General features: G+C 53.1%; 1 protein-coding gene across 1 annotated transcript; it reads right to left on the bottom strand.

Annotated features, from left to right (window-relative positions):
- Nucleotides 1-2929: 2929 nt before the first annotated feature.
- AQP8 (aquaporin 8) lies at nt 2930-7688 on the bottom strand. The gene is made up of 6 exons (XM_046900963.1): nt 7606-7688; nt 7213-7468; nt 5609-5735; nt 4920-5134; nt 3667-3801; nt 2930-3416 (listed from the first exon to the last, which is right to left on the bottom strand). The coding sequence occupies exons 2-6, from the start codon at nt 7425-7427 to the stop codon at nt 3374-3376; spliced, it is 735 nt and encodes a 244-aa protein (XP_046756919.1). The 5' UTR covers nt 7428-7468; nt 7606-7688; the 3' UTR covers nt 2930-3373.
- Between the last annotated feature and the right edge of the window lie 6195 nt (nt 7689-13883).

The following is a 13883-nucleotide window of genomic DNA, read 5'->3' as shown; positions in this document are numbered from 1 at the left end:
GATGCCAGCTCACGCACAGTACCAGTCCCACACGTCATCACCCACCTCCGCTGTCCCCTGTCTCCCCAGGCTGGTGCCCACACAGCCACCACCATACTCACCCTCAGCATGGCCTGGCCCCACAGCCAGCATCCATAGGTGCTCCCCAGCTCGCAGGACCTGAGTGCTGGTAGGGACGTGCCAGCTGAGTGTCAGCAGCCACAGCTCCTGGCAACACACTGCAACAGCAGTGCAGGACACAGAAGCGAGCACAGTCCTGCTGCTCCTACAGCCTCATTCAGCAGCACAGGATGTACTTCTGTAGAAATCTGCACATCATGGAGCAGGAGGGTGCACAGCCCTGTGTCATAGCACTCAGCCACAGAACAAGAGGTGAGCACAGCACTTCCCTATTGCGGGGCTGCTCATTAAAGCCCTCTGCCCTCATTAGCAGATGCAGCTGTGTTGGCTGCAAGGAGGAAAGCCCTGTCCCAGGTGGACATAACAACCAAACCGACCTGGTTGGTCCTGACTCAAGAATGAAGGACAGAAGGACAGTTGCCCCAACCCCACTGCTAGACCCCACCCCTACTGCACAGCCTCAGTGCCATGTGTTGGTTTGTAGCATGGGCATCAGCACTGGGGTCCCCTGCTCTGCTGCCTGGCTCCCCCAGTTCACTATCCCCATCCTGTGGCATCCCTGCAGCTGTAGTGGTGCTGAGAGGTCTGAGAGCCAAGGAAGCACTGAGCCACATTAAGTGGTTCATTAATTCACACATCTGCATGGCGCAGCTCAGCCCTGTGGTGCAGTGCCAAATCCCAGCAGCCGTGCCCTGTGCGGCTACCAGCCACCAAAAGAGTGCCATGGGCACAGGCAGAAAGCGTGGCTGCCACCAGCTCCACACCATCAATGGGAAACCATTTGGTCTGCAAATGCTGAGTGCATACCCCTGCCTCAGGACAGAGCAGCTCCTAGTGCTAGGAGTTCAGAGAGGAAAAGGCCAATACGAAAAAGCAAATGTTGTGCTTAACAGGAGAGCTGCAGTGCTGAGGAGCAGCGTGGGGACAGCCCGGGGACGGCCTCCTGCTGAGCACTGGGAGCCTCACAGCCAGCATGCAGGGCTCTGGCTGTGCTGCAGATCCACGCACCGTTAAAAGCAGCGCAGACCCATGGCCAGGCCTGATGTGGAATTAATTGAATGGGAATGAGATGTATTTTATGTCCTTAAAGCACATTAAGTGCTTGGAAGTTAATTGGTATTTAATTAGCATAAATTAAGCTCTTTAATAATACTCGGGGAAAAACAACATGTATTACAGATGCTTTATTAAAAGTCACCCTGACAAATCAAAAAGGAGTGCGCCGAACGCATCAACAGCAAAACAGGGAAGGACATGGGGATGTGCTCGGGTGCAGCATGGAGCAGGGGTGCAGCACAGCTCCAGCTCCCGCGCAGCAGCAGCTGCAGCTATAACTGTGCTTCCTGCGGGTGCCACGGGCCGTGTTTCCTCCCGAAAGAGGAAGGTGGTCGCCCGCTCCCCCCCCCCGTCGGCCGCAGCCGCGCTCCGGCTGCTCTCTGACCCGGGCAGCACAGAGGGCTCCCGGTGCCCACGGTGCCCCGCAGCCCGGCAGCCCGGGGAGTCCTCCCGGTTGGAAGCAGCGCCTTCGCTCCCGGTTTGCTCCGGCATTTTTTGCAGCGTTGCCATGACGACCGTCCCGGTGACATCTCCGCGCTGTTGGTCTCCGTAGCGGGTTGCGCCACTTTCCTTCCCGAGCGAGCGGCCGCCTCGCCCCGCTCACCTGGGCCAGGGCTGTCCCGGAGGGGCCTTCCCTCCCTCCAGCCTCGCTTTTTTCGCGACAAAAAGCACGGCTCTGTGTACAAACGTGTGCGCATGTGTGGGTCAGTTCCTGGGCTGAAAATAGCGAGTGAGCTGAAAATAGCGAGATGCACCGGAGAGGACTCTACCAGACCCACGGGGATGGCAGGGAGCTGGAAAGGGCTCCTTCCCTGTGCCAGGTGCTGTGGGGCCATTTCTGCCCAGCCCCATTGGTTTTCCTCCTCTGGTGCTGTGTCCCAGCCCACCCCATGGGGTTTGCCCCACGGTCCGCACAGAAACGCTCCTGTCTGTCCCCATTCCCAGTGTGGCACTGCATCCCCAGGGCAGCCCCTTCCCCTGGGCACCTCATAGCAGTGCTTGTAGGGGCTGGAACAGCAACAGGCATTGCTTGGAACCTCACCCACTTCTGCTAACTCCCCTCCCAACCAATGCTGCCTTCTTCACGTGTGCTCAGAAACATCCAGCCATGTTTAAAAGTTTGCAAAATTCAGAACAACCAAAAGTTCTCCTGGGAGGGACTGCAGAATGCCTGTGTGCTGGTGTCACCGCTGTGCAGAGCCCGCCAAGCTGCCGGAGGGGTCACCACAAGCACCCCCACCATGAGGGGCCATGATGATTTAAGGATGGGGATAGAGCCCCATTGTGCAGCTGTTGGCACTGTCTGATCTCCCCATGCCAGCTGCTATCTCAGAAATCATGTCTTTCTGCCAGCAGCCAGTGTGGGCTTCCCTCCCATCCCCATTTCCCTTTTTGTTCGGCATGCCGAGAAGCCTCCAAGAACCGCATCTTGGCTCCTGGCATGCAGCCACAGGGGCAGTTCTGTTGGCACAGACTGCAAAGTAATACGGACACTGCAGAACCTGCAGCCAGTGTCCGGCCATGTGCACCACAGCCACACACAGCACGGCTACATGCATCACAGCCACACGCAGCACAGCACAGCCACATGCAGCACAGCCACACGGAGCGCAGCACAGCCACACAGAGTGCAGCACAGCCACATGCAGCACAGCCAGGCTCCCTGCACAGCAAAGAGCCCCAGGTGCATGCAGGGGAAAACTGAATGCTGCACAGTCTGTGTGGGGATAGAGACGCAGGAATGAGGACCACATACTGCAGGAGTGGGCAGAGAGTTGTGGTGCCCCCAGCATGTTTGGAGCCAGGAAGCTCCCAGCACTTGCACACTCCTTAAATAATAGTCATAAACAATACAGGAATTAATTGGTGCCAGCACTGGGGAGCTATGCCATGTGTTGCTTTACTCAGCTTTGTGTCACTGTATAGTGGTTACAGTGGCTGCTGTGCTCAGTGACCAAAAGCTCTCACAGCCCCCAGGGGAGCAGAGGGGCCCAGGAGCAGTCCAGCAGCAGTGGTACAGAGCTGCCAGCCTCAGCCATGTGCTGCACCCATGGCACAGAGCCGTGCAGTGCCGCAAATGCCAGGCATAGCCCTACAGGGCAGATGTGGTGCATGGCTGGGACATGGCAGTGCCATCCCCGTGCGTCCCAGCAGTGTGTTCCTGCAGCAGGAGGTGCCGGGGTTGTGTTGTGCGGCCTCACTTCAGGAACAGGCGGATTTTTCGGTCACCAATCACAAACCTTGCAGGAGGGAAAAGAAGTTCAGGGTCAGCATCTGCACTGTTGCGGTGTGCATAGGGAACGCGGAGTGCAGGAGCTCAGCACCAGCCCCATGGGGAGATGCAGATGAAGCCAGCAGACATGCCGGGCTTGGAAGCTGCATGAGGCTTTGTTGCCTCCTCAGAGAGAAGAGGAAGAAGCAGAGGGGCTGGGGCTCTGCCGCAGGATGGGGCGGGGAGCAGGGAGAGGGCAGCCCCACAGCAGCATGTACCTTATCAGTAAGCTGGAGATCAGGCAGCCGATCAGAGGCCCGACCCAGTACACCCAGTGGTAGAGCCAGTAGTTGGCTATCACAGCTGGCCCAAAGGCTCGGGCAGGGTTCATACAGGGTCCGGATATAGAACCCCTGGAAAAGGAACAAACAACATGAGCTGCTCCTTAGGGAGTGGAGCAGCTCCCATGTCCTGCGTCCATTTGCAGGGATGCCCAGCGTAGTGTGAAAGCTGCTGAGCCCATTCTGGGGCTCACCCAGTGCCCAGCTTTTAACCAGCGCTGTGTGCAGGTAGCAGAACAGTGCAGGAGAGACAACAACGTTCACAGCTTAAAGAAATTGCAACGGATAAATATTTGCACGAGGTTTGAGCGATGTTTAAATAAGAGCTCTGAATCCCGCTAGAGGGGGCACTGCCTTAACCAAACAAGCCATTAACATTCATGGTTGTGCGTGCTGGTTGTCTGGGTGCAGTGCCGTAGGACGCACTAGGGGCGCTTGCCCTTAGCGCCTGCCTCACAGCTGAGCCTGGCAGCGATTCCAGCAGCCGCGAGGACACACACATTGAGGAGCTGCCCTTGTTTGCTCAGGGCTTCCTACTGTCAACACTGCCGGGGTGGCTGCTCGCTTTTATCAGCCCATAGCAGGTAATTGCAGAGGCTGGTGCGGCACGAGGCGTCCGCATGCTGGACTCAAGCCTCTGGCCTCCCTGCCACATATCTGGGGTGTGCCCAGCAATTCCCACCCACCAGTGCCAGCAGGGCCAAGCGTCTGAACTGCCAGCATGCATGGACATGCTCAGAACCCATCCGTTACCCTGCCCAGAAGGCTCTGAGTAGGGCTGCAAGGGGGCATATCCCATCCCATCTCACCCCATCCCATTCCAAACCATCCTATCTCATCCATTCCACCCCAAACTATTCCATTCCATCCCATTCCATCCAGGCCCATCCCAAAACCTACCAACTCAAACCGTCCCAATCTACCCAAAACTGTCCCATCCCATGCCATTCTGTTCCCCTCTCCTCTCTGGTGCAGGATGCAGCAACTGTGGTGGGGGTGTTCCAGTTGGGGTGGCAGTGGGATGCCCTGGTGCTGGGAGCGGGCAGTCCCAGGCTCTGCCCACCGCAGGCTGCAGGGAACTGTGAGTGGGAGTCCCATCCCTGCAGCTGTGGGTCCCATCCTGGCCCCTGCAGACACTGGAGTGGAACTACTGGGGCTGCACCCGCTGCACAGAGGGAACTTGAGCTCACCCCACTATGATGTTGATGACGACTGTCAGGGCGATGCAGACAGGTGCCAGAGGGCTCTTGGTTTCCCCATTGACTGCAGTCATGCAGACCACGAGCAACAGGAAGGTGGTCAGGATGATCTCATTGCCCAGCGCTGGGCCGATCTGTGCATTTGTCCTGATGATGCCGAAGGCCCCTCCGACTCTGCTGTCGAAGTTCAAACTGCTTGCCACGGCCTGGGGGGGACACTCGGTTGGTACTGCCCCTCTCCATATTGTTGGCATTACAGACATATGTGCTCACTGTCAGGGCAGCGTGGGCGGGCGGAGTGCTGGGCTAAAGAGGAGCTAATCTCAGCACTTTCCTCCTGCAAGCCAGCTCTAAGCGCCTGGCAGATATAAACTCATTAGCAAAGGCTCATAGCGTCTCCAGAGATAATGAGCTGGCTGTGCTCCATCGGACACGCACAAAGCGCAGGGCTGTGCGGGGCTCAGAGCCTGGGGATGGGCCACACCAAATACAATTAACGGTGCAGAATAGCGTGGCAGGGGAACGCCGTGCACCTTAGCAGCTGAAGCTGCAGATGCGCTGTGCTCTGCCATGGGCAGCACCCCTACGCCTGCACCCAGCCCAGCTTGGAAGCTGTGCTCACACAGCGCACTGTGGTGCAGGATCGTATGAGCATCAGAGCCCCCCTCTGGTGTGTGTACCTTTGTCAGGGCAGCCCCTAAGATCCCTCCACAGAGCTGAGCAATGCAGTAGGGGATGAGCATGATGAGTTTCATCCCGCCGACCAACCATATGCCCAGGGACACGACTGGGTTGATATGAGCTCCGCTGTAAAGGAAGAGAAGAGTCAGTGTGGGGCTCACCCCAAATGAGAGTCTGCCTGCTGCCTTGCCCCCACTGCCCTCCTCAGATCCAGCAGTGTGAGTGCTGTGCTCGCTATGGGCTGGAGCCATGAATACTCTTTTAGCACTTATAAGAAAGTGCTGTGCACTGCAGGGGAGCAAAATCCGGTTGTTTCCGTTCTCTGCAGTTGCTATTTGGAGAAGCAGCAATTCCACATGGGATATGCAAACCCTTCTAAAGCACATGCAGGGTAGCAGCTGCCCTCACACAGTTTGAAAGATGGTTTTGGTGCTCAGGAGACCACCAGATCTTTCCAGGAGCAGTGGGGGGGAAGTGTGCACAAGCCTCTTCCATGCACAATTCTTTGCAGTGCTGCAGGCTGAGCATGAACCAAGCCCTGGCTTCTGTGCTGCTCCTCTGCTCAGCTGCACAGCATTGCACGGCACAGCACAGCACAGCATGGTATGGCTGTAGGTTTCCCTTGCTCTGAAGCTGCCAGGACACTCCACTCCATACAAGACACATCTTGCAAGAAGGCAGAGGTTAGGGCAAGGGCTGTGCCCCACATAAAGGACATGACACCCTTCTTTCCACAGCCCCCAGCACAGCACTGGGCAGTGCTATGCCCCATCTCCCATGCAGCAGCAGGCGCTTGCCTGGCAATAGAGCCTAGATTGTTAATCTCGAAGACCACATGCCAGACAAGTTCAGATACCTCTTAATTAATACATATTATCATGGGACACGCATTAATGAACAAGTTTCATAAGCAATCAGCCCTAATAATAATTGCTGGTGAAACCGTTGAGTCAGAGCGTCTAGGAGCCCATAATTATGTCTTATTCTTCAGCTGTAATTAAAACCAGAAGTCAGGTTGGCTCAGACAGGCCCAGGCAGGAGGGTGCTGTGAACCCCTGGGCAGGGACAGCCCCAGGACCCATCCTGAGCTGCACAGATTCAGAGTAGGGAGATGGAGATAGAAGGCAGCGAAGCCCCACAGGGACCTGTTCAGCTTTTCCATCCAGAAAGAAGCTGCGTTTGGGAGTCAAATAACACCTATTTCAGTGAGCAGCTTTGTCTAAACGTTGCTTTAGAGGAATTGAAACCATTTGTAAATGGAATCTAAGCGTTTCCCAGTGCACCGTGGAATAGAGCACACAGGTCAAAATGTGTCATCCTGACATCGCTTCAGAAGGAAATGCCACAGATTTCCCAAGTGATGCTTTTGCTTCAGCTTTGACCTTTTTTTTTTTTTTCTTTTTCCTCTTCTCCTTACACAAAAAAGAGCTAAAATCAGAATGCTGCAACCAAAACCAAAGAATCTCCCCCAGACCCAGAACCTCGCTCACAACCATTAACCAAGAGGCACAGTGCACCTGGGGATGCTCCCAGGGATGGAGGGACCCCAGGGCTGTGTGATAGGATAGCCAGGAGCACACCCTGGGGGTCGCCAGCCCCTTACCTGATGTTCCCCAAGCTGACAACGATGGGCACGATGGACAGCCCATGCACCAGTGCCGGCTGCAACAGCCCGGTTCCTATTGAGTCCTCCACAACTGACAGGCAGCCGATGAAGACGAAGGCTGCACTGCCCAGCAGCTCAGCCAAGCAGGGCAGCACGTAGCACTCATACCAGTTCTGCTTGGCTGGCGGGCGCTCGGCATCCACCATCTCCATCGCTTCTTTGGTGGAGGGCTGCCCACCCAGCACGAGAGGGACTGGAAGAAAAGCGACATCCTGTTGAACAAGAAAGCCCAAATCCCAGCCCCACGTGCACCGAGCACAACCCACATCCCAGTGAGCAGCCCAGCAGCCCGGCACAGAGGGGCACTGATGTTGTCCCAGGGACACTCACCCTGCGAGGGCTCGATGCTGGTGCTGCCCGATGCCAGCACGGCCACAGCAGGTAGTGGGTGCCAGGGAGCACCGCGCGGTCCCAACTCCTACCAAGCTCCCCCTGCCCTGTATATGGAGAGGCTGTGGCTGGGAGGCTCTAGAAGATGGATTGCATTTGCATTGCTAAAAAAAACAACAGAGAAAATGGGGCAGTAAAAGAAGATAGGCCAGCCCCCAGGAATATAAAACCTCTTTATCACCGTCATTCCTTGGTTCAAGGTTTTGCTTTTTTTTTTTCTCCCTTCACCTGGTGGTTTGGGTTGTTGGCTTTTTTTTTTTTTTTTTTTTTTTTGGGTTGTTGTTGATTTAGGGTTTGCTACCATGGCAGAGGATATGGCCCATCCCACAGCGCGTGCTGCATGTACCTGGGATGCCAGCTGCTGCTGCTGGGAGGGAGCACATGTGAGGATCCCCTGACACCGTGTGCACTGGGGCACGCACTGTTCCAATAGTGCCCTGAGAAATGCAGAGAAGGTCCCCCCTCTGCCCACTGAGAATCCAAATCCTGCACTCCCAGCCAGGGTTGAACTCACCTTAAGAAAGGAGAACCCAAGCCCAGGATTAAGGCAAAGATTTGGGTATCTGTGCTGTGCCGTGCCCCCATGGCACAGTGCAATTAGTGCCCTAGAATGTGCATAGATGGGGAGCGCTGGGGCTGAAGCACACAGGGCAGCAGGTGGGTGCACTTGGGAAGTGGTGGATGGAGGCACCTGGGTGGAGGCAGAGTGTCCAAAAACCTCCCAGTGTCATTACCTACCTAGCCAGTGAACAAATGGCATTTGCTTTGAGTTGCCTCATTAACATCAATGGGCATTAAGATCTTAAGAAGAACATCAGAGAGCATCAGCACTGAGGGTCCTCACTAGCAGCAGTGTGTGTGGATCCACCTGCAGCTCTGAGAGTCGACATTGAGCCAGTGCTCACAAGTGCTCCAAAGCCTGTGTACCACATAGGGGATCACTGGGCACACAGTCCAAACCCAGGGGAGGGTATGGGGATGCCACCAGCTGCAGCCTGGCAGGGAATACCGTGCTGCTGCCATCCATGTGGGCAGAGGGACAGCTCTGGTGGCATGAGGCTCCAGGGCTGCGCCAAGCAATAAGGATGTGTTCATCATCCCGCTGGGGATGGGTGCTGAGCCCCCAGGGGATGTGTGCTGGGGGTGTTTCAGCCCCTTGAGCAATCGTTTCATGTTTGTGGTGGGTCATTAAGGATTGGGGCTTACAAGTATTTTTTCTCTTGTAAGCAAGTGTAAAGAACGCCAACGATGTTTTATGGTGTTTTCACAAGGCACTGGGGATAGGAAGGAAATTTCCACTGGTCTGTCTCAGAGGGGCTGCAGTGGCCACGCAAACCAGGGCCAGGCAGCAGGTGAATGGAATCCCACATCAGGCACCTCCACAGATTCCCTTCTCTTGCTCAGATTTGGTTCTCTGCAGACAAAACCTCTTGGCCAGAGCTTGTGAAAATCATTGGAATAGCAAAAGTGAGCCAGAGGGCTGGCAGACCCTTGGGCATCCCTCAGATCCCCCTGCACAGACTCATAGCACGGAGCAATGATGCAGTGTCCCCAGCCTGCTGAGCTCCAGCAGGGTCCCAGCAGAAAGCCAACCCCTCCGCATGGCTCAGGGCTTCTCTAGGAGCGATGTGAGCTCAGATAAAAGGGCGCTTTGGGGCGCTTATGAGAGGTAACTGTACCATATCCAGATCTCACTTGGTGCTTCTCAAAGTGCTGCATAAAGACAGAGAAACACAGGACTGGGGGGATGATGGGCATTTTCGGCCGCTGTCTTTGCAGCTCAGGTAGCAGTGCCATGCCATCAGGGCAGAGGGCAAAGAGGCTTCTTCAGATTTTTTCCAGCAATGGACTGGGAGCACTGGAAGGTCACAGCTCCGAAGTGAAGATTAACTCGGCGTCCTTGGCTTTTAAACATTTACCATTATTGTTAGGGAGTAGGGATGTTTGGCTGAGCCCGCTGCAGGAAATGCTCCACGCTCGGACAACAACGCAGTCCGCAGCAGCCAACCCTGAGTAAGAAAAGCTCTCAGGGAGCGGAGCATCACCCTGCACTGCTGGGCACTGCTGTGCCATCCACACCTCACTGCAGCTGTATAAAGGATCTATATTCATCACCACAAACTGGCCAGGGGTGCTGGATTTCTTCTGTTTGCTCTGAACCCTCTCTCCTGGATGAGATGCTTCACAAACAGGGAAGGGAAATTCCAAAGGGAATTCCTACAGACCGATTCAGGCCTGTTGGACCACTACCCCAACAGCTGCCTGTGTGTGCTCACCTGCCTTTGGTGTGGGATACCATTGCCACACAAAGACACAGCCCTGCACTGCTGCGGGTAAGGTTAAATGCTCGGAAAGAAGGGTCTATTTCAGGAGCTGAATACAATCTACACTCACGGGAAAAGGCGTGGGGATAAGAACAGATAAATCTGTTCATATTATCAGACATTTATTTTTGTCCTTGTTTGTGCTTGCACCGATCATGTGGATTTCTTAAATAAGTGACAACAGCAACTGTGTCAATCAGTACAGGAAACTGTAGTAGAAAACAAGCAGCACCTCAGAAAAACCCTTTCTAGGAGCTGTAGTGAACACTTCTAACATCCATCTATCTATGCAAAGAGGTCTGAATACCTCTTTTAAGTCTAGAATCACCCCCAAAAGCATTTTGTTCTCTTCTCCCTGCTTAATCACACAGGTCCACAACTTGCTTTTCCATATGAACCACAGAACCAAACTCAGCCCACCCAAACACAAAGCAGCACTGAAGCAGACACTGACTGAGAACATACTGCATACGTCATCTTGGAGCACCCAAATACAGCACCAGTTGTGGGCAGAGCCTGTCCGTACTGCACTGACACATTTGATGGGACAGATTTCTGGCCTGATGCCTCTATGAAGTGCAACAAGAGGCAGAGGTGCTGCATGACAGCACTGTTGCAGTGAGACCCAGCACAGCCAGCATCTACATCCAACTCTTACAGAGCAATAAAGGAACCCCTCTGGCACTGCCTTATCTTGACAGTATTTATCTTAGGGACTGATAGTCAAATGATTACACAACTGCTATTGAATGAGAACTTGCAGAACTATTTGCAGCTCATAGCAGTGACACAGGCAGGCTGACCTCTGCCCACGTGTGATCATGTGGCGTAACAGCAGCACTGGGGATTGCTACAGTAATGCTGGATGGAAATTTCCAAGGGTTCTCACACAGGGGTACCTTCTTCTGTTAGGGACTGACTGGGGTCAGCTGTATAGAGGCAGAGCAAGGCTGACTTTGGAGAGCAGTGAACAGTCATATCTGGACCTTAACCTTGATATTTAACATCAAAATTCATCGAACTCTACCAAGGCAGAAGCCACATCTGGCTGGAAGACATCCCTGTGCTCCTGCCAGTGGTGCTCCTCTCAGCAAACAGCTATGAGGTGCAGTGGGGTTTGTCTGTGCAGAGACCAGCCATCTGAACAGGGCACCCATTGGGAACCCATCCCTGCAAAACACATCCTGCCTGTGTGAGGCCTGTCTGATGGAGCACAGAGCTGCAGTGAGCCACAGCCCAAGCCCATTTATATCAGAAACACGTGGCTGCACCCCACCGGTGAGCTCTGGTCCCACTCAATAAGTGGGGTAAAGATACATTACAACAGGGCCAGGGGATATGCTCTGGGAGAGTGTCTTGCCAAAGTGATGTTTGTTGCATATGTGTTTGCCCACCTAATTCAGAAGCAGCCACCAGGACTGTCACATTGGCACTGGCTGTCATGGTTGCACAGAACAGCTCCTGCAGTTCAGAAGGCACTCTCAGCTTTTGGTGCGTTGATGTGTTTTTAAGTCTCAGTGATCGCAGCACTACTGTCACATAACCACCAGGCTTAGCTGTGAGCATAGCTGTAGCACTGCACCTTGTCTCGTTTCCCACACGTTCATTTGCCAACACCTTTGACCCAGCTATTTCAGATGCTTTTGGCACGTTACTTTGAACTGAGGCTCTTCAGGATGGGTACGCCCCTCTGGATGCTTGCCAACACCTGACCCAGTAGCACCAATGCCATCAGCTGGCCTGGAGCCATGCACAGGCAGAGCAAGGAGGAAACAGGAGCTGCAAGAAGCAGGAGTCTGGTCAGAGCTGCATGGTGGGTGTTCAACACTGCAGGTTGATCGCCCATTAACAAGTTCCATGAACGGCAAGGAAGAAAATAGCATCTGTATGAATACACAAGTAGGATATTAGAAGCATGGTAGAGATTAGAAGGAGAATTTTGAGATGATCAGAGACAGATACTGCTCAAAGTCAGCCAGGTATGTGGCAAGGCCAAGGTGGAGGGGATGAGTTCTGGTTCCTAATGGTTGAGCTTTGTCTCACAGGCTCACCTGGCAGCACCTGTGGTGGGGCAGATCCCACATGACTTCTTTCCAAACAACAGAAAGGCCTTTCCAAGAGTTAATGCACACTGTGAGGATAGAGAAGCCAAGAACCTGTCGCAGATGACAGTGACACTGCTGATTAAAAAGAGTGAAATTCCATTATCTCCACTCACCTGAAGCAAAATGAATTGGAAACACAGCCCAGCTGGCTGAACAACAGACCCAGCACAGCCACATCCTCAGGTGCTGCAGCCAACTCTGAGCAAGGAAGAGGCGAAGCATTTATTGCTGTCTGCTTCAGAAGCACTACGCTGTTACTTAGAAATGGGAAGAACTGACGTGCTCCCAACCTGTAGGCATGCTTTCATAAGGCTGTGTCTTCAATCCAGCAAATGGCTTTGCGAGGCAGCACACAGACCCCACGGCAGCACAGCCCTCGTGAGTCACAGATCTGTAGGTGGGAGGGCCTCGCATGCTATAAGCTCATTAAAAGCAAGACAAGCAGCTTAATGGGCCGCAGCATGATCCAAGACAGTACCGAGGAGCCAGGTACACAGAGGGCTCAGGCATGGGGAATATAGTTTCTGTGTAAAGGAAAAGGGCTGGGGCTGAAGGGGCACAAAGGAGAGACATGCACACCTGAAGTCCAGCCTTAATGAGCAGATGTGGTGTAACAGTTCTTTGGAAAGTTTTCATTTCTCATCAAACATAGAAAGTGGCAAATATATGTATATACACGCACGTACTAAACCTAATAACAACCCATATAACCCAACAACAAACCATCAGTGAAGACTTCAGACAGCTCCAGGCCTGATCAGCAAAGAAGTTAAACAGATCAGAGCTGAGCACGTTTTCAGAGTAACCACACTTCAGATATCAGTCAGTGATCTGCTGGGCAGCACCAAGACGTGATAGCAGAACTGACAAGTAAACTGTTCCTGGATGCTGAATCAGACCCATGCTTCCATGAAAATGCAGGTTGGTCTCACAGACAACACATCCATAATAAAAAAACAACTGCTGCTCCAACTGTGACTAACAAGATAGAAGAAACAAATGCTAGAAGTACAACAGAACTGAGTTCTTTATACCTTTTCTCAAGTGTGCATCTCAGCCTAGGAAGAGACCAGTGATATTTTGTGTGTCCCACTGAACTCTGCAAGACTTCAGCTCTGTTTGCCTCCTAAACAAAAAAAAAAGTGGTACAGAGCAAGGACAAAAGTGTTTCCATAAGGAACCCTTCCAATTTTTATGCTCTTTGTAGCAACTGCAGATATAATTCTGCATTGGCAGTGTCTCAATGTTTTATCCATACAGTTTTACCCTTGTGACTGATACTCGTCTTCTGGCAATATTAGTGCACTGTTTTTACCCAAACAAGTTGTCAGTATTCACTTGCTGCTCTTCAGAGGCCAATTTCTTACACTGTCCTTCTGAAGGGGCAGACACCAAGAAATCCATCACATACTTTGTTCCAGCCAGACAAGTGCCCACTCTGTGCATAGCTACACACAAACTCAGGAGAAACTGTACTCTGTAGATGGGCACAGAGTCATGATCCTTTTAACTTTCCCACATTAAGCAAAGCAATAAGTTTGAAGGACTCCAATCTAATTAAGACAAATTCATAGATGCTTGTTGAACTTGGCTCCTTGGGTTCATGTTAGGCTGACAGAGCAATTGCACAGTGGGAACAACAAAAAAATTCAAAACCTCAGTAACGACAGTGAGAAAACAGAAGGCAAAAAAGCTGCAGGCCATGAAAAGCAGCAGGCTGACTGTCCCCTGCTTTGCTAGAAACAGAAGGGCTCATCAGGAAGTCTACTTCCCCAATCTATAGAGCAGG

Source organism: Gallus gallus, chromosome 14 (assembly GCF_016699485.2).
Source record: "Gallus gallus isolate bGalGal1 chromosome 14, bGalGal1.mat.broiler.GRCg7b, whole genome shotgun sequence".
Classification (NCBI taxonomy): Eukaryota; Metazoa; Chordata; class Aves; order Galliformes; family Phasianidae; genus Gallus; species Gallus gallus.
The sequence above is the reverse complement of the archived record's forward strand: the minus strand, read 5'-3'. Positions and strand labels throughout refer to the sequence as shown.